This window comes from Nicotiana tomentosiformis, chromosome 3, assembly GCF_000390325.3.
Source record: "Nicotiana tomentosiformis chromosome 3, ASM39032v3, whole genome shotgun sequence".
NCBI lineage: Eukaryota > Viridiplantae > Streptophyta > Magnoliopsida > Solanales > Solanaceae > Nicotiana > Nicotiana tomentosiformis.
This window is the reverse complement of record NC_090814.1, coordinates 110,392,839-110,418,148: the sequence shown is the minus strand read 5'-3', so window position 1 is coordinate 110,418,148 and position 25,310 is coordinate 110,392,839. Positions and strand designations below refer to the sequence as shown.

The 25,310-nt window shown below is 36.9% G+C and overlaps 2 protein-coding genes across 2 annotated transcripts; both read left to right on the top strand.

Annotated features, from left to right (window-relative positions):
- Positions 1 to 12,372: 12,372 nt before the first annotated feature.
- On the top strand, positions 12,373 to 17,868 carry LOC104091048 (uncharacterized). The gene is made up of 5 exons (XM_070197432.1): positions 12,373 to 12,958; positions 15,950 to 15,986; positions 16,085 to 16,321; positions 16,468 to 16,515; positions 17,167 to 17,868. Exons 1-5 carry the CDS (start codon positions 12,657 to 12,659, stop codon positions 17,653 to 17,655), a joined length of 1,113 nt encoding a protein of 370 aa, XP_070053533.1. The 5' UTR covers positions 12,373 to 12,656; the 3' UTR covers positions 17,656 to 17,868.
- Positions 17,869 to 20,021: 2,153 nt separating this feature from the next.
- Positions 20,022 to 24,518, top strand: LOC104091045 (protein argonaute 4B-like). The gene is made up of 20 exons (XM_070198979.1): positions 20,022 to 20,263; positions 20,353 to 20,489; positions 20,570 to 20,667; positions 20,740 to 20,837; positions 20,931 to 21,102; positions 21,177 to 21,293; positions 21,378 to 21,485; positions 21,588 to 21,650; positions 21,721 to 21,834; positions 21,924 to 22,089; positions 22,180 to 22,292; positions 22,385 to 22,522; positions 22,654 to 22,784; positions 22,948 to 23,013; positions 23,271 to 23,331; positions 23,422 to 23,533; positions 23,625 to 23,701; positions 23,863 to 23,957; positions 24,038 to 24,069; positions 24,208 to 24,518. The coding sequence occupies exons 1-20, from the start codon at positions 20,022 to 20,024 to the stop codon at positions 24,324 to 24,326; spliced, it is 2,259 nt and encodes a 752-aa protein (XP_070055080.1). The 3' UTR covers positions 24,327 to 24,518.
- Positions 24,519 to 25,310: the final 792 nt, after the last annotated feature.

Genomic DNA, 25,310 nt, shown 5'->3' with positions numbered 1-25,310 from the left:
ACAAGTCTTGGCTAACTTTGTGGCCGATTTCAGTTCGGGACTGCTACCTCTAGCAACCAAGAAGGCAGTAATGATGTCGGAATCAACATCGGGGGTCTGGACCTTATTTACGGATGGAGCTTCTAATGTAAAGGGGCCTGGACTTGGAACAGTCCTAATCACGCCTTCGGGGGAAACCCTAAGGCAAGCCATCAGACCGATCCCTTTAACTAACAATGAAGCAGAGTATGAAGCTTTCATTGCAGGGCTCGAATTGGCTCGGGGACTTGATTCCAAGGTTATTGAAATTAAATGTGACTTGCAGCTAGTGGTAAATTAGGTCTACGGGATCTTTGATACCAAAGAAGAACGTATGCAACAATACGTAGTAATAGTCCAGGCTCTTTTGGCGCAATTTCGGGAGTGGTCAATTACTCACATCCCGAGGGAGGATAACGCAGAAGCAGATGCATTACCAAACTTAGGATCATGGATGTAAATAAAGGAATTAGAATCTGGGACGGTAGTACAACTGATGAGCTCAGTTTTGGATACGGATGGTTATTATGAGGTAAATTCAACTAGTGTGTTCTGGGACTGGAGAAATGAAATAATCAACTATCTCGAGCACGGAAAGTTGCTCGAAGACCCAAAAGCATCACGGGCGTTACGCGCCAAAGCTACACGTTATAGCTTCAAGAGAGGCCAATTATGTAGAAAATCCTTCCAAGGCCAGCTGGCCCGATGCTAAGGAGCGTCAGAAGCTAATTATGTTATGAGAGAAGTCCATGAAAGGATTTACGGCAATCACCCGAGTGCATATTCTTTGGTACTGAAGTTGGTACGGACAGGATATTACTGGCTTCGCATGGAACAAGACGCCAAAGACTTCATACGAAAATGTGATAAGTGCCAATGCTATGCACCATTAGTACACCAAACAGCATAACCCTTACATTCGATTCTGTTCCCATGGTCGTTCATGAAATGAGGGATGGACATCGTCAGACCGCTGCCACCGACTCCCGTAAAGGTAAAATTTCTTTTAATTTTGATTGAGTATTTTTCTAAATGAGTGGCGATAGGTCATTATCAGAAGATCGGAGAACGCGAAATGGTCGATTTCCTGTGGGAAAATATAATTTGCAGGTTTGGAATACCAAAAGAGATAAAATACGACAATGGGCCACAATTTATCAATGCAAAAGTTACAAAATTCCCCCAAGATTTGAAGATAAAGAGGATCACATCTTCTCCTTATCATCCGAGCGCAAACAGTCAGGCGGAGTCGACAAACAAAGTGATTTTCAAAACCTCAAGAAAAGGTTGGAAGCAGCAAAAGAAAAATGGCCCGAAGAATTTCTCGGAGTTCTATGGGCTTACCAAACAACGGCCAAATCGAGTACAAGAGAGACTCCTTTTTTCCCTTATGTACGATGCAAAAGCCCTTATCCCAGTGGAAGTAGGTAAACCCACTTTGAGATATTTTCGGGCAGATGAAGAATCAAACAATGAAGCGATGTTAATCGACTTGGAACCGCTCGAGGAACGCAGAGACTTGGCACATGTAAGAATGGTAGCTCAAAAGCAGAGAATGAAGAGATATTATAATCGAAGAGCCAACTTCCGTTATTTCAAAGTAGGAGACTTGTTTCTTAGGAAAGTAACCCAAAATACCCCAGAGCTTAACGCGAAAAAGCTAGGTCCAATATGGGAAGGTCCCTATCGGATTTCAGCTATCACTGGGAAAGGTTTATATGAGTTGGAGAACCAGAATGGAGACAAGTTGCTGAGCAACTGGAATGTGGCACACCTCAAAAGATATTATTGCTGATGAACATTATTCAAGGGGAAAGTATGTGTTGCACTCTTTTTTCCTTCATTTAGTTTTTGTCCCAATTGGTTTTTTCTGGCAAGTTTTTTAATGAGGCAGCAATATAAAGCATACTACGAAGACAACAACAATAAGACCTTTGATAGCAAGGCAAACAAGCAAACTTACACTCGGGGACGGTTAGATAATCTTTGGTTCGATAGCAAATTCCCACTGGGAAGTTAAGTTTGCTACCGAATAAAGGTTACCCAACCGTTCACGAGCACATACAACTAGAGGGTTGTTAGATATTTCTTCGCTCGATAGCATAAATTCCTGAGGAGAAGTAAAGTTGTGTTACCAAGTTGAGGATTATCTAGCAATTCATTAGTGGAATCTTCGAAGATACAGGACTTCCACTATTCCAATTCGCACTCTTCGCATTAGAACACTAGAGGGAATGGTATGAGGATACAGCAACAACGACTTCCACGTCAACCAGGGAATAAAAATCCGGAAACTAATTGCATCATCGGGACCAGGGACTGCACAGCCAGCCCCGTAGAAACAAGTTGTACAAGATAGCCATAAGTAATGTCAATTTCTTTTCAGCATAGCAAATGCTTATGTATCTTTTTGAAAATAGAAGGAATAAAATGAAATCCTATTGTTTTTATCTTGTTTCTTGTCTGAACGATAAAAAACTTTGTCATTTAAAAGTTAAACAAGTACTTCAAATGTTAGTGCCGTAATGAACAGGGAGACGTCCTCTTCAAGAGCACCGAAAACATAAGAGGGTCCTCTCTTATAAAAACTCTCACGTTAAAGGGTTGGTTCCGGAAGAATCTCTGCCCAGAATCAAAAATGCATTCGGGGAAAAATACACTCGAAGCCATATATGAAAAGGAATGAAAAAGTAAACTTGTGCAAATACTTATAAAAATCCTCACGTTAAAGGGTTGGTTCTGGAAGAATCTATACCCAGAATCAAAATTGCCTTCGGGGAAAAATACACCCGAAGCCACATATGAAAAGGACACAAAAAGTAAACTTGTGCAAATACTTATAGAAACCCTCATGAAAAAGGGATAATGCTCGGAACCAAAGTGCTTCGAGGAAACCACATTCGAGACTACATATAGTATAGCGCGGATAGGAAAACGTGCGTAGAACTCTCGAGCAAATGCAGAGACTAAAGACTTGCATGCATATTCAAACGAAAATAAGACTCAAATGATACTTGAGCAAAAATATGTCTTTATTTACAAGAACGTGCCAAAACGGTAAAAGTTCAAAATGGGAAAAGAAAAGAAAAGATAAACTGCAGCGCCTCCAGAACCAGGAGGAACAGAAGTGTCCGCATTCCTGGGAGAAGTAGGTGGGTCCACCGATGGCTCGACGTTTTCCCAGTTTGATCTTCACCATCATCACCTTCCGATCCCTCTTCAGTTTCCGAAAACTCTGAACCGGAACCAGAAGAACCAGGGGCATCAGACTATGCCGGGAGCCCATTTTTAGCATCTAACTCAAGCTCTCGGGCCTTAGCAATTTTGGCATCAAAGTCGATGATACCATCTTTGGCCTTCTCCAAGGGTTTTCTCCTCATGCTGTACATAGCATAAGTTTTTTCAACAACGAGGGAGGTCGCTCGACGCTTAAGTTCTTCTATGAATTGGGTAACCTCGACAGAAAGGCTTTCCCGAGCGAACCTAGAAGATTTGAGGCTGACATTAAGGCCGTGGACATTTGAACTAAAGAACCTACAATGCTAGATAGTTTTCTTATACTTCTCTTCTAGCTGGGCGCGTTTCTCCCTCACAGCAGTAAGCTCTTCAAGTTTGGAGTTCAAGGCTGCTTCTAAGTTAGTCATTATTTTGGCAGTAGCAGCCTCGCGCTCGGTTGCAGCAAGAACGGCGTCCTAGACTTCAACCCATTTGGACTTAGCTTCATCAAAACTAACCCTCATCGAGCCAATTTCTTGGCTAAAGGTTTCCACTTCTTGCTCGCTTTGCTGCAAGAGAGCTTTCAAACACAACAGTCTCAGTAGAGTTGCTTTCCAGTTCCGAGATGCGGAGAAAAATTTGGTCTCTTTCCCCCAAAAGCTGATTCCATTTGGAAGTAAGTTCTTCCTTTTCACGAATCAACCTTTGAAGGCCCTCAAAAGCAATAAAGTTGGCCTACAAAATAAGAAGTAAAATTTAGAATATATTCATACAAAAAGTAGAAGAAGTAATGAAGGAAGAAAAGAACGTACCGATGTGGCATTGTGCATGACATTGTTCAAAAAGCACTCTCCCGAGAGTGCCCAAATCTTTTTCTAGTCTTTTTCTGAAGCCAAAGGCTTCAGATAATTAGCAAGCTCCACCGACTGGGATAGAAAGTTACATCTGGTATAGACCGAAAGAGTAACGTTCCTCCTCCTTTGTGGATCTTCAGAAGGGGCAGCATAATTTTATCCCAAATTCTCATGAACTGGGGACTGCGAAAGAGGAACACCTTCTTCGTGGTCAGATACGGCTGATGGAGGTGATGTAGCAACTGTTGGTGGAAGAGTGGATGAAGATGGAAGTGATATAGCAGTAGCTGGTGTTGGTGAAGGTGGAGATGAAGTTGGTAGAGTTGAAGAGTGAGAAGCAGCTGCATCAAGTGCAGTGATGGCTATTGGATGCTCGCCAACCAAAAACGGCAAGAACTCGATACTCAGCCTCGCAGCACCGGTTACAACAATTGGGGACCGAAAATGGGAGTTGGCATTTTCTACCAAATCATATTCTCCCTCAAGTGCCGAGACATCGTCTTCAGTTGGTGTAACTATCTCAGCAGGTCGAGCATCGTGTTGATATGATGAGGATCGTCACCTTCTATGTAAAGAAGCTCCCTCATCAACAACTTCTTCACCATCATCAATCATCACGGTGTCTATGACCAGCCCGGAAGGAGGACTAATCGTCATCGCCACCGGAGATGACTCGGGGACATCAGTCTTTGCTCTCTTATTCTTTTCCCCGGCCGTGGAGGAACGTCTTTTCTTTGGTTGCTTATCCTCCGGCTGGGGACTCCGTAAAGAAGTGTTAGCGCCCGAAAAAGGCCCGTAGATACTCGTTCGAGTAAGATTTTCCTGAAGCAGCCTCACTGCATCAGTAGGATCAACCAAAACGTCCTCCTAGGGGACAACAGCAGAGCCTGCAGGTAGACCTAATTTCATGAACAAGTCAGAAGGGTTCAACCAAGGTCTCCATATACAAAAATAAATGAAAGCAAGGTAAATTAAAATTACCTTGATTTTCGGCCTTCCACCCATATTTAAGGACGAGTTCTTTCCACAAACGAGTTTTGGGCGTCGTGACGTCCAAGATATTTTGAACCCACCTGTCCAAACCTTCCACCACCGGTGAGATCCATCGAGTTGCTGAAACATGCGAAGGGTGAAGAGTTGATATGGCCATAAAGGAATATCTAGTAAAAAGAATACTAAACAAAGAGCTTACGAGTGCGGTTCTAAGTAGCTGGAAAGGATGAAGCCGTTGTCGGAATGATGTCATTGGTGGCGACTGCAACGAACTGTTTCATCCACCGATGGTTGTTGTCATCATCCATGCTAGATAGAAAATTATAGTGGCCACACTTGCAGAGGTTTATGGTCGAAGAACGAACGCAGTCATTCCGCTTGTCACCGGAAAGGATAACATTAGGTGTGTTAAATGATCTGCGCCCGGTAGCATTTAATAGGAAATATTCTGCAGCATTAAGAGCGAAGGTCCGTTACAGAGAATTTGACATTTATACTCACCATTACATTTTCATTAATGACCCTCATAATTAATATTAAAGAATGGCACGATCTTAGGACCTTCTTCCCTAGACATAACTATAAATAGTGAGCTCAATTATCATTGTAAATGACACGATTTTTCTGGCTAAACATATACTATATTTTATACAAATCTTAATACAATCTTACTTTCTTGCTTTTTGATCTCCTCATTGCTTTGTCCGGAAACCTTATTCCCGGAACTGTCATCTCTGATGCTTCATCTACATTTCAAGGCTAAGTATTGTATATTTCTTTAATTATTACATTATTTCAGGATCAAATTAGTTCACTTGTATAGAAACCACGTATAAATTCAACTGTATCATCTTATTGGTAAACATCTCGAGGTTGATCTTTAAGTCAAAATGGACAAAAGCATTAATAGAACGTAATATTATAAAGTGCATCTATATATTTTCTTTTCTCGCGAGACATGAAAATTTTGTTTAATCGCGTCTCGAGCTCAAATTACATCTCAAACATATGAAAAGAAATCGAATGACAAGAGAGAATAAAAAATACCGGATATGCATTATTTAAAGTAGATGTTTTACATGGATATTGATTTTAATTCCGCCATACTTTTGACTAGAGCCGTCAAAATGGGCTTGAACCATAAGGCCAGTTCAACCCAACCCGCTATTTAGGTTGGGTTGGGTTAGGATTTTTTGAACCCATTTAAAACTGAGGCTTATAAGCCCGGCCCAAGTCAGCATGTTGGCCCTTGAGACTTGACCGAGGCTGGGCCTGGGCCGGTCCGTGAACTAAAAATTAATTAACTATTAAATATTTAATATTTAAAAAAGTAAAAACTAAAAAAACTATTAATTATAGTCCCCATTCCCCAACCCTATATTGCTTATTTACCCTTTCATATCAACTAGAATTTAAATTTTTGACATGCATGTAATGACATAATTAATTTTTCTTTTGCCTAATTAATAACGAAGTCGAAAAGTTTTAGGTGGCCCATAATAATCTTTTTTCAAAAAAATATATTACTATAAGTGGCCAATGATCAGTTTGGATTACTTTAATATATTATTAATATTTAAATTGTTCCTCAATATAGAAAAAGATCAATTTTAAATACACAAAAAAAATAATTGACCACTAGCAAATTTCAAGAATTTTAAAAATTTTATGGATTATAATGATGAAATCAGCAAATAATGTTAATCCTAAATTAAAAAACCTCAGTATATAAATTTATTGAAGCAATCCCTAAATCTAAGGAAAATGAAAGAAAAGTATTAAAAAAATATTCATGTAACTTTAAAAAAGAAGAGCTAGAGAAATAGAGAATTTGCATTTCAATTACGAGATTCCTCGTCAAATATCAAGCATCTTGTATGCTCTAAGCAAACAGAAGTTGTTTACATGATTAATCGACTATATCACGAAAAAATATTTAAGGATTTAAAGAAATTCTTTTTTCTAAAAAAAAAATTGAAAGGCCGGCCCGCCCTAGCTGGCGGCCCTCTTAGGGCTGGATTTGGCTGACCATTTTAAGGCCAATTCATATGGTGGTCTGGCCCGTCCTAACCTACCAAATTTAAAAGCTCACGAGGGTTGGGCTGGGCTGAGCTGCCGTTTTGACAGCTCTACTTTTGACAAGGATCTTAGGACCCGTTTGGCCATACATTTTGCCAAAATAAACTTGGGTTTTATTTGGCAAACACATGTTTGGCCATAGATTTTACCTACATTTTGGCCAAATCCCAAGTCCCAAAACCAGCTCAATAACTGGTTTTGGGCCAAAATATCACTATTATATTTTTTAAAAATTACCCAAACTTTTATATTTTATAAAAGAACCCACCATTTATTATTTTGTAACGATGTTACTTCGTATTCTCGGTCATCTGATAGTGTATCATGTAGTTCATTATAAACATGATAATTTTGTATCAAATTTATTATATTCAGGACTATGATTTGCGATAATATAATGAATACTATTGATAATGGTATTGTTGGGTATTTGTAATAGTTTTTAGAACTTGTGTGTATAAGTCATGTTTCATGTTTTTCCATACCAAACTTCACCCAAAAGAGATGTCCAAACACATTTTTATCTTCAAACTAAAATTCACCAAAATTAAATTTTTCAGAATAAATTTGGGAATCTATGGTCAAACGCTAGCTTAAAGAATGTTTATAATTTAGCAGTAAACTCATTCATTGATCTTCACTACCAAAACCTTATTCATAAGAAAAGAAGAAGAAGAGAAATTAGTCTTTCTCTATGTTTCACTATCTTTTAATCTAAACCCGTTTAAAACAGCAGACAGTACTTCTGCGTCACTTGATATGCAGAAAAACACACTTACATTCTCTGGTCTCGTTGGTATGCTTTGGGCCGAACTGACCCGGAGTTACCAACAGCATAAATTTCTTAGCCCTTAAGTTGGGGATGTAATCATTAATGTTATTTTGTTCATCAACAGGACTGAAGAAATGGATAAATTGTACAAGACTCCGGAAATTATGATGGAATTATTGAATTGAATATACCCCTATAGTTATAATTATAGATTCAATAGGAATATTAAATTTTAATTTTTTTTTGCAGGATCACAGGGTACTGGAGATGTGAGAAGGATGATCAGGTTAAATAGATTTATGAAAGGGTCGTTTGATTTTTTGTGGATTACGCGTGACTAAATTTTCTCCTGCCTTTGGTTTGCTTATTAAGACGGAATTGGATTTTGTGATTAAGGGTTGGTTTGGTTCGTTTTCCCATATCTTTATCTCACATCTAATTCCTCTTTACGCCTAATTTATTTAATATATTTCATATTGCTTTATTTTGAACTTCACAGCTAATCTTTTGTCTCATAGGCTTATTAAATTATCATGATATAAGATGCGTTTTAATCAATTATTACAACTTAATTCATACACTTAAACACAAAGCATTATCACAAAAAGCTAATTCCATAGTTACTCGTTGATGAATTTTCTTGTGAATTCGTTTATGTATATTTTTCAAGATGGATAGATTGCTTTTAATCGGACCGAAGTCAAGCTTCGGTAAGCAAAAGTTTACAATAACAACAATATATCTCTGTGTGATCCCTCAAATAAAATCTGAATTGGTAAGCAAAAGTTTACAGTACAACAATATATTCGGTACAAATAACGTCTGAGTCGGCAAGCAAAAATTTATTCTGAGGTATACCCCCAAATCTCATAACAAAGGAAAAAGAAAAGAAAAAAAAGTTGCGTAGTGGCTAAAATTGGAGAGAGGAAACGAAAATTTTGAAAAAGACTCTTCAAATTGAGTAGAGAAAGAAGGGACATGTGAAGAGTGAGACGTAGTAGAAATAGTTTATCAACATCGAAGAAAGGGTCCAAAACTTGGCCAACATACTCTCTCCCTCCTACATTCATTCTTTTTAGTACATGGAAGTGTATAATATATGGTCTCACTCATGTGGGTGGGGTTGAGAAACTTGAGATTTGTGTCCTAATTTAGTTTAGGCCTTTGGGGGGGGACCAAAGGAAAGTGTAGATGTGATTTGATTAAGACATAGGATAAAGAGAGAGACTTATCAGGAATTTAGGATCTCTAACATGCAAACTTGGCAAAGTCACAAGCAACAAATATGTACATAGAATGCCAATCCCCACTTCCTTAGCTGGAAACCCACCTAACCGTTGATTCTCCCAACAAAATTGACTAATATTAGCTTCTCGCCAATATTCTTCTACTGTAGATCTCTAGGATTAACATTTTAAAACCCCATATTAGATAGAAAATTGCTACTGTACTAGTTCTTTTTTTTCCATACAAGTTTCAAGAAGTTATTGATCAGCTGTGCGATGAAGTTATTGATCATATTGATTATTCCGTCAAGTACTTATTATCTCTAACAACTATAGGGAGCGAACAACTTTGCTTATCATAACTTAGTTGGATAAGAAGAAAAGAAAGTTATGCATATTATCTGCAACATTGTTAATCTTGCTAGCATAATAAGTTCAAGAATTATGAGTGGAACAAGCAATACGTGCTTGTATCTTGAATTATTAATATGCACTCTATATTATGCAATTAAAGGATAAACTAAACAAGAAGAAAAGGCCAAGTTATGAATCTTGTGACAATGATTTAAACTTACGAAATATTATTAGGATCAAAATAATCAGATGTCAGAAATGCAAACCCTCAACGACCTACGTCGAGAGAACAATATAACAAAAGAATCACAAACATTTAACGTTGTTCGGTCATTGACCTACGTCCACGGTGGAGATGAGCAATCCACTATATAAAAAAGATTACAAAATATCGAGAGTACAACCTCACAAAGAAACAAACACAATTGACATACTAACACTTGTCCCGAAAAGTTTTCCCCCCTAAACAAGCTACATTGTGGATGCTCCTAAATGAGAAAAAATGTTTCTCAATTTACAGAAGTCCAAGCTTTTTACTCTAAGAAAAGGGAGTAGCCAAATATGGAAGATTTATAATTTCCTTCTACAAGAAGAAAAACTCAATTATAATAAATATGTTGCTCTTTCATAGAAACCAAATATGGTAATAAAATCAGGACAAACACATAACAAATACATAATTTCTTATGTTTTCTTTAATAAAGAGGGAAAATTTGTAGTGGAAACAAGATAATTATGGAATTGCGGGCGGTTTTCAAAGCTTGAATGCTCTAAATTAAAGAATATTCAATAATCATAATCCTAAGTTTAAAAATGTAAAGTCTAAATTTAAAAGCATAAGAATTTAATCATAGCTTAAATGCATTGGGTAGAGATTACATGCATCCTCAAAACCTTGCAGAATCAAAGGAAACTTTTGTCAGAATGCAAAATGTGCTTTGAATTTTAATAATTGTCAACGATCAAATAAGCAACGAGTTCTTCTATTGAAAAAGAAGAGAGAGATAAGAAAAAGAAATATTTGTAGATAAGTTTGGTACAAAGTAAAATTAAGAGATCGAAGCGAGACGAAAAGGAAATGTGGACTGAAATATGATTAGCATCGAGTGCCCATTCTGCTCGTGAAAGAAGCTAATGATGCATTTTCTTATATTTCCTTTGGAAATACCTCTGAAATTTTCATTCATTTGTTTTTATTGATGATTTAGTGCTGATAGAAGAGAATATCAAAATTGTTTGTTGGAAAGAGACAACAAAATTACATCAAAATAAAAGTGTGAATAGTTCATATACTTTTCACTTATAAAATTTTTATAAAAATAAAATAATGTCAAATATGTTAAAAACATTTTAAAATTAACAATATCATATAGATACTGTAATAACAAATTTCTTGCCCAACAACAAGGGAAAGGACAAAAGAAATTTTTTTTAGGAGGTGTGCAAATTGCAGGAAGAGTAATGTATAAACCGCCGAAAGTGAAGCGACTGGACAATATGACGACACGTGTACCGAATTCCCCCACGTCCGGTGTTCCGTCTTCGTCAATCAAAATTTTCTTTTAAACACTATGTTTTTCACGATTAGCCACTATAAGCAATCAAGTCAAGAAAAAGAACAAGGCTGAAAGTGAAGACGTGTGTTTAAACATCAAACATCATTATTTACCCACTGTAAGAATCCTATGAATGAAGTTATAATAAAGTTTCTGTCAACTATCTCTCCTTTTTTTTTCTTCCCATATTGCTTCTTCTTTCTCTTTGATAAGAGTGTATTCAAATTAAATAAATATATAAAAAGAGTATCTTCATTCAACAAGAAAAGTCAGTTTCCTTGTAATTACCTTTTTCCTTTAATCTTTTCTTTTTAGTTGCTCTTTGAAAAGTTACACCAACGCCATCGCAACTTTGGAGCCAAAATTGAGAACAACATAACTGCAATTCATTCTGCCAGAATTCAAAAACTGGATCAAGTGTGACATTGTCCCTTTATATAAAAGATAATTAACTTCGGAAACTTAAAATAATTGCAATATGCTTTAATTTTTTGATTTATCCATTTTATATAGTTTGGAGAAAAATACAGATCTTTATACAAATACTAAGTCATATTCATCATCTTCCTTTTTCTAACCATATACATAAATTATGTATATCCGACTATTTTTACTTTAAGTGGTTGGATGAACGATTATTTGAGTTAATTTCTTCTTTGTTTTTGACATAATGTCAAGGACATGCATTACTTTTCGTATGAATGGATAGACAAAAATAGAGCTCTTTAATGAGATAGTAACGTTACATTTTAATTTCTAACTCTAAGTCAACAACGAGGATTCTCCCGCCTCAGCTCAGTTGGTAAAAGAAAAAAACAAACAAAAAAAAACAAGGAGGATTCTTATTTTTCAGTTTATGCCAAAAGCACCAAAAAAGGAGTATTAACATATAGTAATACGTAATAAACAAACATTAAGAAAAAACACTTCCCGGTTGGCATATTCTTTTCCGGGGTTTTAGGTCTCCGTGACTTTTTACAATGTTGAATTTAACAAAATGTTTATTTTAGATCTTATGTGTAAAAGAAAAATCTTTTATGTATAAAATCAAATCTCTCATGTATAAAAAAAAATAAGATCATAAAACTAAATACAAATTTGTAAGGGGCACTAAACTAATTTACCCTTATTTTCCACTGATAATTGAGGTATTATAATTAGGAATTAGGAATTAGGAATAGTAATTAGAAAAAACTATAGTTCAAAATGAGTAGTACTACTACTATAAAGTAAAGCATGCACATGTGGCCATAGTGTAATGAATAGTAGACATCACAGCTGGGCTCACCTCTTTCACTTTTCTCATGGAGTAGTATAATTTTATCTTCTCTTCCCTCCCCCCACTCCCACTCCCACTCCCCTCTGCAAAAAAGGCCCCTCAGTAGTCAGTCCCCTCCTCTCTCTCTCTCTCACACAGACACACACTTTACCATCTTCTACGGCAAAGCTGCTGAAAGGAATGTCCTCTTCTTCTTCTTTTCTTTTTCTCTGAATCCATCTAAACTCATAAATAACTTCTACTCATTTACATAAGCTAATTGAAATTCACACCGCTAAGAATTTGTGTTTTGATAAAGAAGGATACAAAATGGGTGGGGTAACGTCGTCTATGGCGGCGAAATTGGCTTTTTTCCCGCCGAGCCCACCGTCCTACAAGATTATTACCGACCAAGTTACTGGCTTGTTACTGCTAGACACTTTTCCCCACCGTGAAAACGTCGACGTTTTGAAGCTTCCCACTCGCCGGGGAACGGAGATCGTCGCCCTTTACATTCGCTACCCAATGGCCACCTCCACTTTGCTTTACTCTCACGGTAACGCCGCTGATGTTGGGCAGATGTATGAGCTCTTCATCCAGCTTAGCATCCACCTTAAAGTCAATCTCATGGGGTATTAATTATTCTCTTTTCATCTCTTCCTTTATTTCAAAATTACCCCTTTTTGTAGAATTAAGGTTTTTTGGTAGTTGTTAGCTCTGAAGTTTTACAGTTTCGTGACTCTTTGTTCTCTGAAGAAAGAATGCTACAGTAATTGCCCCTCTGGGAAATATCAAGATTGCACCTTTTTTCAGGAATTGAGATTTAATTCAGGATTGGGACCAGGGTTATCCATACATCCTTTATCATTTATTTTGAGGACTTAGTCTTATCAGCTTGAGTGATGTGGATTATTGGATGTTGAGGAGTAGTCAAACTTGGAAGGCTTGCTCTTTAATTGAATCTTTGCCTATGTGATCTCATACTTTAATATCATGATATATATTAGTATAATCTTAATTCCTAAATGGTTCTTGGAGGTTTTCTTTAGATAGTCCCTGCTATTTACCATTATTCAGCAAATGCATTTTCTTTTCCCTCTTTCCCATTTATACATGTAAAATGTATTGTCTATTGGAGATCCTTTTGTTACTTCTGGATTTTTATGTTTGTGATAGTATTAGTCTATTAGACTATTAGATCTAAAGATTTTTAGTCCAGGATGGTAACCACGCTGGTGTTTGGAAAGACGACTTTAATGACCTGGGAAAAGCAAATGTTGGAGCTGAACTGATTTAGATAACCTAGTGAAATAAAGTTAGATGTGAAAATGGACTTCAATCCTTATTTGAAAGATTTAAGAAAGGAAAGATGCGAAAAATACCAACTTCCACAACTGCAAAGAAAGCATACAAACAATGGCGGCTGAATCTGATGCTAATGTCTCATGCAATGGTTTTAAGATCATTCATGCAGTCATGTAAAGGTATAATGTGTGTGAATAAGAAACTAGATATTTGGAAAGACGACTTTAATGACCTGGGAAAAGCAAATGTTGGAGCTGAACTGATTTAGATAACCTAGTGAAATAAAGTTAGATGTGAAAATGGACTTCAATCCTTATTTGAAAGATTTAAGAAAGGAAAGATGCGAAAAATACCAACTTCCACAACTGCAAAGAAAGCATACAAACAATGGCGGCTGAATCTGATGCTAATGTCTCATGCAATGGTTTTAAGATCATTCATGCAGTCATGTACAGGTATAATGTGTGTGAATAAGAAACTAGATATTTGGAAAGACGACTTTAATGACCTGGGAAAAGCAAATGTTGGAGCTGAACTGATTTAGATAACCTAGTGAAATAAAGTTAGATGTGAAAATGGACTTCAATCCTTATTTGAAAGATTTAAGAAAGGAAAGATGCGAAAAATACCAACTTCCATAACTGCAAAGAAAGCATACAAACAATGGCGGCTGAATCTGATGCTAATGTCTCATGCAATGGTTTTAAGATCATTCATGCAGTCATGTGCAAGTATAATGTGTGTGAATAAGAAACTAGATATGGTGAAATCACTACTTTTTAGAACTAAGAAGATACACGGCTTTCATCTACAGTTTGATTGAAGGTTGGTGTATATATCTGGAGTTCTATTCAGTTGTCTGAACACTTCAGAAGTTGGATAAGCGGCATTCCAGGTGTTGTACTTTCTAAAGCCTTGAAATTTAGTAGTTGGAGATACATGGGAACTTTCTTTGGCAGGGGATGACGATAAGGCTTAGAGGTAAAGAATGGCTTTATATGAATTGGATGTACGGCCGCCGTAGATCTTTTTTGCGCAAGAATTTTGAGATATTCGCTGAATCCTCATAAACTCAAATGATTAACAACTTAGAAGGAAAATAAGTTTCCTATGGTTCTATAATTAGGCAGATAATTTTCCTTTCTTTTTCTCTGCCAACCTATGAGAAAATAGAAGGAAAAAAAATAAATGTCCAGAATTATCTTCTTTGAAGTAGTCTATACTCGAATAAAGTTTTCCTTTTGACAACTGGTGGATTGTTTGACTAGGAAAAGTTGGTACTGATTAATTTTTGAGGAAGACACAATAAGTTCAAAAATAAATAAATAAATAAATATATAATGGGATTCCACAGTGGTTCTCTTTTGCTAGTTATGCGTGCTGTAAAATTTGTGTATCTCCCAGGATTGCTGTGGACAATTTTATTTTGATAGCTTCAAATATGAGTTTATGATTTGACATGCACTTGAATCAGGATTTATCAGTGGAGAGAAACAAGGACTCATTTAAGTTTGAAAAGTTTTTCCTTTCAGCATTGATCTTGCTGTAGTAAGTTATGTATTCTGTGTGACTTGGTTTGACTACTTCAACTATGCAATACTGAGGGGTTAGTGTAGATTTATCGCTCGCCATTGTAACCTATCCCCTACTAAAGTTCATCAAGAAAGTTTGGCCCCAACATATGCAAGAAAAGCTTGTATCGGAACAACCCCCCCCCCCCCCCCCCTCTTTAATCTGCTCATTATAGCTAGCTTTGTATTTCGATTTCCATTCTAGGAGATTTCGTTTGATAAAACGTGGATTAAACTGCATTTCTAAAAGACTTCCCCAAAAAGTGCCCCTCTCATGAGTCATGACCACCACAAGCTTTTTGGTGGAATCCCCTTAAGTGCCCCTCACAAGTATGTTTCTATTGAGTGTAATTTTCCTAACATTTTCACATTATTTTCATGTATGTAAACTTAACTTTGTTAGTCTTGTGTCCTTTTCTAAAGAAATTAAATAAACTTTATAGGTCTGGTCTTAGCTAAATTTAGCTCTAGGTTCTACCAATAAAAACAATTTCAGTAAGTAGAAGTTAGAACTTAGAGGTAGTGAAGATGCTTGATCGATATGGCTAGTTCACCATTATAAACCATCTTGTCTGTTTGTAAGTTTCCCTGTTCATGAATCTGGCATGTATTCCATCTGTGTTCCTTATAGGATCTAGCACAAGTAAATAAGACTAATAGTTCTCTCCATTGATCTATCATTTAATTGGAGGATAACTTGGATATATATATATCACCTTATTTTGTTTTGTGTTTTAAATGATGCAGATATGACTACTCTGGCTATGGACAGTCATCTGGCAAGGTAATTGGCAATAGAACTTTCCTGGAATAATAAGGCTGATTATTTCATTAAGTGCTCAGGAGCATTATCCGAATTTGATCTCTAAATGCTTTATGCAGCCAAGTGAGCACAACACTTATGCAGATATTGAAGCTGCTTACAAGTGTCTTGAAGAGAGCTATGGTGCAAAGCAGGAAGACATAATTCTTTATGGGCAATCTGTTGGAAGTGGTCCCACTGTTGACCTGGCTGCTCGTTTGCCTCGATTAAGAGCAGTTATTTTGCATAGTCCCATTCTATCAGGCTTAAGGGTCATGTATCCAGTCAAACGCACATATTGGTTTGACATCTATAAGGTAAAATAGCTGTCAATTGATCTATTCAACTCTTTCAGATTCACCTTCTTGTGCCTGGTTAACTGTATTTTGTTTTTTATTTGTTATAAACAGTAGTATGAATGAAAAATCCACCATTGAACATGGTTTTCTTTTTTACTGTGCAGAATATCGACAAGATTCCATTGGTGAAATGTCCTGTCCTGGTCATTCATGTAAGTAATTATCTCCTCATATATACACCATATTTGTATGAATCACTCTTTAGTGTGGGCTTCTGAGCAATAGATGAGATTATATTGCTTCTTGAGTTAAATAACTGGCAAAATGTTGATATATAATGGAAAATACGCATGGCAAAAATATGGTTCTGCGCAGTGTAACATATGGTAGTTTACTAGGGATATCTTGTTTAGCTCTCAGAGCAACTCTGCCCGAGCGACCATGCTTAACACATTCCTGAGGGAATCAAAACGGATTTGACAGGAAACAATAAATGTACACTCAGGTCAGTACATTACTAGAGCTATGTGAAATGGTTTCTATTCTTCAACCCCGCCAAAAACCCCTCAGCAGTAGGGGAAAAAAAGATAGTTAACAGGCCACATTTCTTATGAAGTGAAACGTGTTTAAAGTTGAGCAGTTCAATCAATTAATTAACCAGACCTCAGTCCCCAACCATTTGGGATTAGCTGTATGAATCATCTATGTCCATTCTACTCTATTCAAGCGCATGTCATTCGATTTGTCTACTCTATTGTTTTATTTTTTCCCTCCTCTGCATGTGTGTTACTCAAGTAGCATTATTTAGTCATCTATAGCAATTAACCTTACAGTCTTCACATGAGTTTCTTCATGTTGTGCAGGGCACTTCTGATGAAGTTGTTGACTGCTCCCACGGGAAACAACTATGGGAGTTATGCCAGGAAAAATATGAACCATTATGGCTCAAAGGGGGAACGCATTGTGACTTAGAACTATACCCCGAATACATCAGACACCTGAAGAAGTTTGTATCTACTGTTGAGAAACCGCCTTCTCAGAGAAACTTATCAAGAAAAAGTATAGACCGACCTGAACAATCGCGAAAGAGCACCGACTGTTTTGAAGGTCCAAGAAAAAGCACTGACCGGAGAGAGAAACCAAGGAAAAGCACAGATAAGCCTGAAAAATTGAAAAACTATGACTACAAGTTCAGTGAAGATAAGATTTCTAAGTTAAGGATGTCTTTTGATCAAGTAGAGAGGTCTAGGAGGAGTGTGGAATTTTTTGAGAAGCCTCGAAGAAGCATTGATCAGCAAATGGAAAAAGCGCGAAAAAGTGTGGACTGGCTAGATAGAATAAGAGCTGGTTGATTTTTTCAAATGATATTGTAAATTTCATGATCACGTCCAAGTTATTGTGGGGGAGTATAATAGTGCAACAAGTTGACAATTAAATTATGGTTATCGGGTGTATCGGTGTGTTTTAGTTAATGTTCAACGGAGCATAACTTGTTTTTTCCTTTGTGCTTCTACTTTCTGTTGTTAAAAGAACAAGTGAGAAATATAGTTTGGCATCTCATTCCAGTTCTGAGTTTGATTAAGCGGCATGCATTTGGTTCTTGTTTTATTCATAAGAGACGGGCTTTCGTGTTGATATTTCAAAGATCTCAACCCCCCACCCCAAACCCCACCCCAAAAGAAAAGCTTTCTGCTCTTTTTTTTTGCTAAATTTATTAATCATATCTTCATGTTTGCGGGTTTTTAACTTTTGTCCCTAAATTGTAGCAACAAGAAATTCTCAATTGTAAGGTTTGCTTAACTTAGTAAAGTAACTTATGGAACTAATTACGTTGCATTTACCCAAAGGAAGAGCATAAAAAAAATATGTTCTTTGCCTTGGGGGTTGAAGTTGGAGGTAAGGTGATTTCTTTTCATATGCTTATCTTAAATGGGACGAAACCTAAGTGGGACGGGTTAGGCTTCTTCTCATCTGGTTGCAGGTACTCAATAAAATAGTTCACGTATAAGAAAGCTTATCGCTACACAAGGCATTCGGTGTTCACGCAGGGTCCGGAGAAGGGCCGTACTCCAAGAGATATGATGTAGACAGTCTACCTCCGGAGAAGGGCCGTACTCCAAGAGATATGATGTAGACAGTCTACCCTGTGACCTATAGGCCACACGGAGACGATTTTAGTATTGCTCCAAGGCTCCCCTTCACAGATCGATTGATAAAAAAAAGGGAAGAGAAGTTAGGGAATGAAGGTGTTTTGGGGGGGGGGGGGGGGGGGGGGCTTGCAGCCTTGCAGACACTATGCTCCCGGCACCTTGCTGGACAGAGGTGGTACTTAGTGACTGGGAAAGCTTCAAGTACCTTAAAGAGGTTTTCCTTGCTGCTTTTTGGAATATTGCACGACTCAACCTGCAGCAATAAGGATTAGGACTTCAGCACAAGAATGTCTCAAATCATACATTAACTTTTGGAAATATTTTAAACATGTGGAACTGCCCAGAATTTCTACAGTACGTCTTGACTAGAAAAAGGAGCAAGAACATCAGTAATCATGGCACTATTCAGATAAGGATGAATCTCTGTACCTTCTACCCTTTTGTACTAGCTGTTCTTCCTATTTTACCATATGTGTAAATACCCTCTCTTGCCACAATAACTATAACATGATTAACGTTTCTGATATTCTCACTAAAGTGTATGTTAAACTATAAATGAAGAAAACATTCTCCAAACCATTAAGTGTTTGAAACACCATTTTCTTATTGTTCTCATCCTTACGTAAAGAGCTTGTGATCATCTCAAGGTAATATCCTTCTCCAATTTGATACAAGAGCAGATGGTTGTCCTCATAGCTAATACGTTGTCCTCTTTCGAGTATTTCCGTTTATTTTATCTGATAAAATAAGAAATGTGGCTGTCTAGATAATCTAAAACTTGTAATGGGATTATGCTTCTACACGGTCTAGTTCGTCATTTAGTTTGTTCATTTGTTTTATGCTTTCATAAGATGATATAGCTATATTCACTTAAGCGCATTCCAGCTGAATCTGTGTTGCGACTTTTGTCAAATTTTTCTACACAATTTAGGAAGCAGTCAATGGCGTCTAAAGGGCTATTGCCAAATTTGCCACCACCTCCCCAAGAAATCCCCCCAAATGTGGTTCCCATGCAAGTTGAACGAGGGAAAGGTTGTGGATCACTTAGCGAGAGATTAAGGCCAAATATTAACCAGATGAACGGACCTCGTCCAGGGGTCAAGGGAAAGAAGATACTTCTGCTGACAAATCATTTTAGAGTATGCTTTCAAGGTGGTACAAGCCACCTATATTCATATAGTGTAAGTTCATTTTATCTTGGTTTGATTAGTACATGGAAATTTGCAGAGCTAAAATATGGCTCTTTTAACTTGTGAAAGGTTAATGTCCACTATGAAAATGGGGACCCTGTCACCCGAAGGAATTTGATTAGAAAAGTGATTCACAAACTCTGGGAGATTTACAGCTCTGAGTTCGGAGAGCAAACATTTGCTACTGATGGGCAACAGAGCCTATTCACCGCTTGTCCTCTACCAAAAAAGAAGCTAGAGTTCACAGTTGTGCTTGATGTTGCAACATCGAAAAGGTAATATAAAGGCTTTAAGCATTTCATTCGATCATCAAATGGATAATATTTCATCTAGCATCATTTTTCTCTCTAAATCTTTTGTTTCCCTTTGCATCTTGGAATGGCTGGCTTTGTCTTTAGGAGCAAGACAGATGGCAACCTTAGCGGCAATGGAGACTTCAGTGAGGCTGATCAAAAGAGGCAGAAGATCATATCCGGATTCAAGACTTTCAAAGTACAGATAACCTTTGTTTCCGTCATCCCCTTTCAGTCAATGGTTGATGCACCAAATGGAGTAAAATCAGGAAATAATGAAGTTCTGAGAGCATTAGACACCATTTTGCAACATTCTAATGCAAAGAGGTGCATACTAATCCACCAAAAGCAAGCTATTTCTAGCCATCAAATCAATCTTGACTTTTTATTTTCCCCCCTTTTTTTGTCCTCGACAGGAGTTGCCTTCTGCTATGCCAATCGTACTTCCCTGACGAGATAAGGAACTTTATGGACTTGACTGGTGGTATCCTTGGATGCCGAGGTTTCCATTCGAGTTTCAGATCTGTTCAAGGTGGATTATTTTTTAATCTTGGTAAGTTAATGTACTTTCCTTGTATTCCTTTCTAACCATTTCTAGCAGTTTTAGTGATGCTTCTGACTTAACTTGGACAGATGTATCTACTACAACAATTATACAGCCAGGTCCACTAGTTAACTTTCTAATGGCCAACCAAAATGTGGATAATCCCTTCAAAATCGACTGGACTAAGGTTACCTCAGCTTTCAACAGCTCTCCAGGATTTGCTGAATTATGTGTCTAATTCTAGTTTCTAGCACTGCAGGCAAAGCAAATTTTAAAAAATCTCAGAATTAAGCTATCACACTCCAATAGAGAACACAAAATCACTGGACTTAGTGACAGGCCGTGCAAAGAGCAGAAGTAAGCCTTCAGCTTCTAAATTTTCTCCTTTATTTGTTCTCGTCTTTAATTTCTGCAATTTGTATCTCTTCCATTATGCTGTTTATTAAACAGGTTTCTTCTGGGACTGAAGGGATCCCGCGATCAAAATGACAATGTCCAGACTGTTGAGGTGACAGTTTATGATTATTTTGTTAAGAGACACGGAATAGAACTCCGTTATTCATCAAACTTGCCATGCATCAATGTGGGGAGTCAGCGTCAACCCCAGTTCATTCCTATTGAGGTAGTAGTTTTTATTTGCTTCTGTTATTTCTTGTTATCTCAGTTCTTAATGTAATTTCTTGAATATTGCATTAGCTCTGCTCTTTGGTTTCCTTACAACGACACAAAGAGGAATTATCCATACACCAACGATCCTTTCTACTGAAGAAGTTGAGCCAAAAACCGATGGAAATCATCAACGATCTTAATGAGGTACCTTCACACCCCTTTACTCTTTTGACAATCTATATTTTCAGACTTGAGGCATAATGCTGAAAATTATTTCTGCTTTAATAGGAACTTAAAACCAACGATTATGACACAGATCCCATGCTACGAGCTTGTGGGATCTCAATTAGTAAATCATTTACTCAAGTAGGAGGACGTATTTTATCTCCACCGCTGGTAGGATCTTAATTTAATATCTAAATTCATTTTTTTAAAATTATTATTATATTTATAACTTGACATCAGATGGCTCATACTTCCAAGTTGCTTCCATTTCAGTTGAGGTTGGGAAACAAGGTAGATCTTGTTCCTAAAAGGTCTCGCTGGAATTTTAATGACAAGGTGCTTCACATTATTTTATGTAATATCTATATGTTCTGATTGAGGAGGACATCATTAACCTCTCATGCAGAAGTTTGCAGAGCCAAAAGGAATTGAATTCTGGGTTGTGGTGAACTTCTCTACTGGCTTTGACGTTCGTTCTTCATACACCGAGCTGGCGAAATTGGGTGCAATGAAGGGAATGGTGGTATGAATGACTTCTACAAGATATTTGACACATGCAAAGCTTTCTAGTTATTCACTGAATAGCATATAAATTTGTCTTTGTTGCAGCACATTCGTCCCCCAGCATTTGTTTTTGAAGAGAATCCTAAGCATAAAAAGAAACCGGGCTCTGTTCGAGTGGACCTGATGTTTGAACAAATAATTTCAAAATTCCGCAAGGATCCTCCTCGATTCGTTCTTTGCTTTCTTCCTACGAAGTGTTCTCGTTTATATGGTTGTAGAAATATATCCATTTCAGACCTACAGTTTTCACTTATTGGTTACTTGAATATAATGACTCAATTTACGGTATTGACTGTCTTAGGTCCGTGGAAGAAAAAGTGCCTTATGGACTTTGGAATACGTAACCAATGCATTGCAATGAACAGAGTTGACGAAGCTCATCTTGCTAATGTTATTTTAAAAATGAATGCAAGAGTATGGAACACATAACACATGCTTGGATACTTTTCCCTGATTTGCACATGTTTTTTATTGCTTTTAAATTCTAATTTGTGGTTTTCCTGCAGCTTGGTGGTATAAATTTTATGCTATCAGCTGAAGTTTCACAGACCATACCCTTGGTTTCTAAAGTTCCTACATTGATCTTAGGCATGGATGTTAGACATGCTGCTTCTGCACGGTCAGATTTACCCTCCGTTGCTGCAGTAAGTCCTATTCTTGTAACATTCCGCAAGTAGCCATCCTTCATTTTATAACTTCTATTCTATGGCTGACTATTTTTGCACAGTAAAGCTTGCTGTAATTTGATAGTAATCTCCCTATTTTTGTGCATTAGGTGGTTGGTTCTAGACAGTGGCCCATGATTTCTTGTTATACAGCATCTATTCGTACCCAACCACCTAAGACTGAAACTATACATTCACTCTTTAAACCAGTTTCAGAAGGGGAGGACACGGGCATAATCAGGTACGATTCCTTCCTATACCTTCAAGAACCCTTCATCTCATTTTTCGTTTGCTTAGACTTAAAAGCATATAGGACATGAATGATGATGAAGTTGGGACTCTTATGAGGAGTTTGATATAGGTCGTCTAAAGCATATTAGGCTAAATACTTTTGTTTTTACTAGGGAGCTGCTGATGGATTTTTATGCAAGCTCAGAGAAGAGGAAGCCTGCGCAGATTATTATATTCAGGTCCAAAATCTTTAATTGATGTCCTCTACATCCCGACTTTAAAATTATCATCTGCATCTCCAACTATTTCTTCATTGCTGATTATACCATTTCCCTGTTGCTGATGTAAAGCATTTTAGTGTGGATCCTCGTATCGTCCATCATCATAATACTATTATTCTCTCCCTCATTATCGGAATGACTTTTGTCTTGAGATTGCCTTCTTATTTGCCTATGTATAGACTTGTAAAAGTTTTTGTTAATGCAAAATTTTTCAGACAAGGTATATGTGAAAGTCAATTCAAGCAAAGTATTAACGAAATGGAGGAAATTATTAAGGTTTGTACTGTTATATCCCTTATGATCAAGGCATATTTAGATTCTGCCATGCTGCTCGCGATTCTTATTTCACTTTATGGACCACTATAGGCCTGTAAGTTCCTGGATGAGACTTGGTCTCCTAAGTTCACTCTAATTATTGCACAAAGAAGACACCACACAAAGTTGTTCCAATCTGATTCCAGTGAAAATATTCCTCCTGGTGAGCTTTCAAATCCCTACAACTATAAGGATTAGTGAAAACACCAGCATAATATAAATACATTTGAATACTTATACTTTTCTAATGGCAGGCACAGTCGTCGATACTAAAATTTGTCACCCGCTGTATAACAACAACTTCTACATGTGTGCACATGCGGCAAGAGTTGTGAGTATTTTACTTGCAAATTAACGTTTTTTCTTATGAAAAATCTGAAGCAACGCTTTGTCACTTACATAGAATGTTCAGTAAGGTTTGACATAACTTTGTGCTGGCACTAGCATTCCTGTATTCACTATATAATGTAGAAAACACAATGCGAATTTCAGGGGACTAGCAGGCCGATTCACTACTTTGTTTTGCTGGATGAGATTGGCTTCTCGTCAGATGATGCACAAGAACTAGTCCATTGTTTATGCTATATGTAAGTTCATCGTGCTTATGCCTAAGTTTTATCTATTGTTTGAACTACTCTGATCTTTTCTATTTTGCCTAACATTTTAGGTCTCAAAGATGCACCAGTGCTATATATGAAGGTAAGGACTAGTTAACAATGCAATGGCCTGAGTAAAATGGATTGTTTTTTCTCTTGATTCTGAATAACTAGGATGTTATGCAGAACCAATAATAGGAAATAATTCATCAACGAAGTTGTCATCCTTTGATCTTTGCAGTGGCTCCGATTCGTTATGCTCGTTTGGCAGCGGCACAGATGCTAGAAATTATGAAGAGTGAGGGGCCTCAACTGCCAAAGTTACACAAAAATATCAGGGACACAATGTTCTTCTGCTGAGCTTTTGTGCCACAATCTGTTAAAATGTGCAGTTTCTTTGTGTTAAATGTAGTAACAATTAGGCGCGTTAAAGGCATTGGGAATTTGGGATTACATAGAAAACTTTCTCTGAACAAATTAAACCTCAGGTTGGGTTTATTGCTATATCAGTATAGACAGTAGGACAACTATCTATTTACTGCAGAATTTAGTCTTCTTTTTATAGGATCAAAGGAATTATCTTATTATGATACAATTGACTACTTTATATATTAGAACACCTTTATAGCAATGGCAACTTATTTTTCTTGTATTTTCAATGCAAGCGTTATACCCTACCATGAATCATATCTTGTGGTGGAAGTAAAAAGTATGGACTCAATGGGAAGAAAGAAAAACATGTTTGTAAAGTATTCCCCACAATGAATTTGTTTCGAGAACCATTGTGGGAAGACGTTAATTTTGAATTGGCGCACTCTTATTTATAACAATAACAACCTCGCTTCAATCTTTAAAAAGTTGATACTGACTATATGAATTCTCAATGACCACGTTTCTCCATTTTAAGCTCAACGTGTCATGCTCTTATTTTAGAAATTATTTATTCACATTCGGTGTAGAAACATAATAATTAACTATGATTAGGTAATAAAAGTACTCTGTATGTAAATGATACATTTTGATATAAACATTAGTATAAATTTTTTCCATTGGTCTATTAGTCAAAAAGTGGCTATTCCACTTTATGTCCACCCTAGTTGACCATTAGTCCATTACCAATGTTATATAAGATCTTTTCTGATACTAGCCAAAACAGTTACTAGTACTTTATTTGTTTCAACATGTTTAGCCTCATTTTCTAGATTTTTCAAATGTTGTCATCTTTTTTCTATAGAAAGTTTTAGTAAATTTTAATAGTACAAAAAGTTTTACTTATTATAGATAAAAATGGTAGTATTATTTAGTTTCTTTTAATCAACTACTACATTTCTCAATAACCATGTA